General features: G+C 38.0%; 1 protein-coding gene across 1 annotated transcript; it reads left to right on the top strand.

Moving 5' to 3' along the window:
* Positions 1–6: 6 nt before the first annotated feature.
* Positions 7–2,212, top strand: LOC100639209 (splicing regulatory glutamine/lysine-rich protein 1-like; the record flags this gene model as incomplete). Its single annotated transcript, XM_020006462.1, has 9 exons — positions 7–213; positions 258–346; positions 408–494; positions 1,014–1,144; positions 1,192–1,246; positions 1,296–1,412; positions 1,571–1,672; positions 1,720–1,803; positions 2,167–2,212. Coding segments are annotated over exons 1-9 (795 nt in total), but the record flags the coding sequence as incomplete, so codon positions are not given.
* Positions 2,213–2,218: the final 6 nt, after the last annotated feature.

Below are 2,218 nucleotides of genomic sequence, written 5' to 3' on the forward strand. Positions count from 1 at the left end.
TTCCAACAAGCCCAGGCAGTGGCCTCTTCCATTACAGCTAACATTCAATCACAGGATCCATTCTCAGCAGCCGATTCACCAACTGGTGGGTCAACTGGTCAATCAGCAGCTGCTCCAGTCCTACCATCAATGCCTCCTATCACTGGTAATGTTGATCCTTCAAAGATTGATGAGATTCGTAGAACCATATATGTGGGGAATCTATCAAGCACAGTAAGGGAGAAAAAGGGATTTATTTTTATATTAATTTTTTTCAGTTGCATGCGGATCAGGTTATGAATTTCTTTCAAACTTGTGGTGAAATAAAATATGTTAGAATGGCAGGAGATGAAACGCAACCAACACGGTTAGAATCATAAATTATAATCTAATTAATTATATCCTTACCTTCTCTCTCTCCCTCTCAGTTTTGCTTTTGTAGAGTTTGCTAATCCCGAGTCAGTACAGGTTGCTTTGCAGTACAATGGTGCAATGTTTGGTGACCGGCCGATAAAGTGAGTGGATCACATGATCTCTTCTACTGGTCACATGATTCTCACGTGATTTGTGTTTTCTTTATATTAACTGCAGTGAGACTGCTGGCCCTCATTACCTAAGAAATAACCCCCACCCTTCTTTTTCCTCCCTCTATCTCTTTTTCTTTATTTATCTCTCTCTTCCTTCCTTTCCCTTTCTCTCTCTTCCTCTATTTCTTTCTATGTCATTTTTCCTTCTTTCTTACCACTATTCATTCTTCAGTATCTTTCTCACTATTTTTCATACACACACACGTATACATGTATATGCACATATTCCATTACACACACATACACACTTAACTATAAAGTACTGGTCTTGCAAATAAGCAACACAGTAAGTGGAAGAAGACCTGAAATACATGTATTTGTATTGACTTTTTAAAAATAATTATTGAATATTGATTTTCTTGTGACAGCTCTAACCATGTACACACACATAAATGCACACACCCTTCCATTCTTATTTATTTATTGTTTTCTATCTTTCTCTCTCAGGGTTAATCACAGTAAAAATGCAATAGTTAAGCCACAAGGTAAAGCTCCTGATGTAGCTCAGAGAGAAGTTGATGAGGCCATGAGGAAAGTGAGACAAGCCAGCCACTCCATTACTAATGTCATTGAACCAGGTGAGGGAGAGGGGGAGTGGGGGAAGGGTTAAATATTCCTGTTGCAGGTGCCAATAAAAACGAAGAAAAAGAGAAACGATCTCGTTCCAAGTCTCGCTCAAGGTAAGCCCCACCTCTTTTAATTACTAGGTGTGGTTATTATGTTTATTAGGTCGAGATCACAAGAGAGAAAACATGAGAGAAGGAGACACCGTTCACCATCACCTTATGAAAGGAGGAAGAGGAGGAGCTACTCAAGATCACCTAGACGATACAGTAGGAACTGGAGGTAAGAATGTATTAAGTAGTTATTAGTACTGGTTATTAAGTAGTTATTAATCCTAGTTATTAATTAATAATGCTGGTTATTAAGTGATTATTAATGGTGGTTATTAGGTAGTTATTAATGCTAGTTATTAAGTAGTTATTAATTTGTGTTTATTATAGAGATTACAGAGGTGGGAGTGGTTACAAAAGAGGTCATCGATCTCGTTCTAGGACTCCGCCTCGTCACTCCTACCACTCACACCGTTCCTCCTATCGTCACCGGTAACCATAGCAACATATGACTCTGCCCACTTTTATTGTAATTATAGGTCACCTGATAAAGATAGAAGGAGACACTCGCGATCAAGAAGCCGTTCAAGATCTCATTCACCAAGAAGGAAATCATCATCAAGGTAGAATAAATGCTTTATTTATTATTTTTACTTACTATAAAACTACAAATGTTAGCTTGCTACTTATTTTAGCGATATTAGCGAAGAGCCTAAACACGCTAAATTTAATATTTGCTAATAAAAACACCCAGTCACGTGATCACAAGATGTCGCTGATAGTAGATGGCTCTCTTCTGCTCAGTCCGCAACACTACCAGAGGAAAGAGAACCCAGTAGAACGACAGCAGCAGCTAACAGAGAAGTGGGAAAGGTTTAATGATACGCCAAATTTAATAGTCGCTAATTTGACATTTAAGCATAAACGCTAAATAAAGTAGCTACTAACATTAATAGGTTTACAGTATTTATTTTTTATTATTTCAGACGTAAGGATAGAGTGAGGGATTATTCCTACAGTCCTAGTCCAGAGAGGAGG

This window comes from Amphimedon queenslandica, unplaced genomic scaffold, assembly GCF_000090795.2.
Source record: "Amphimedon queenslandica unplaced genomic scaffold, v1.1 AMPQUscaffold_9850, whole genome shotgun sequence".
Classification (NCBI taxonomy): Eukaryota; Metazoa; Porifera; class Demospongiae; order Haplosclerida; family Niphatidae; genus Amphimedon; species Amphimedon queenslandica.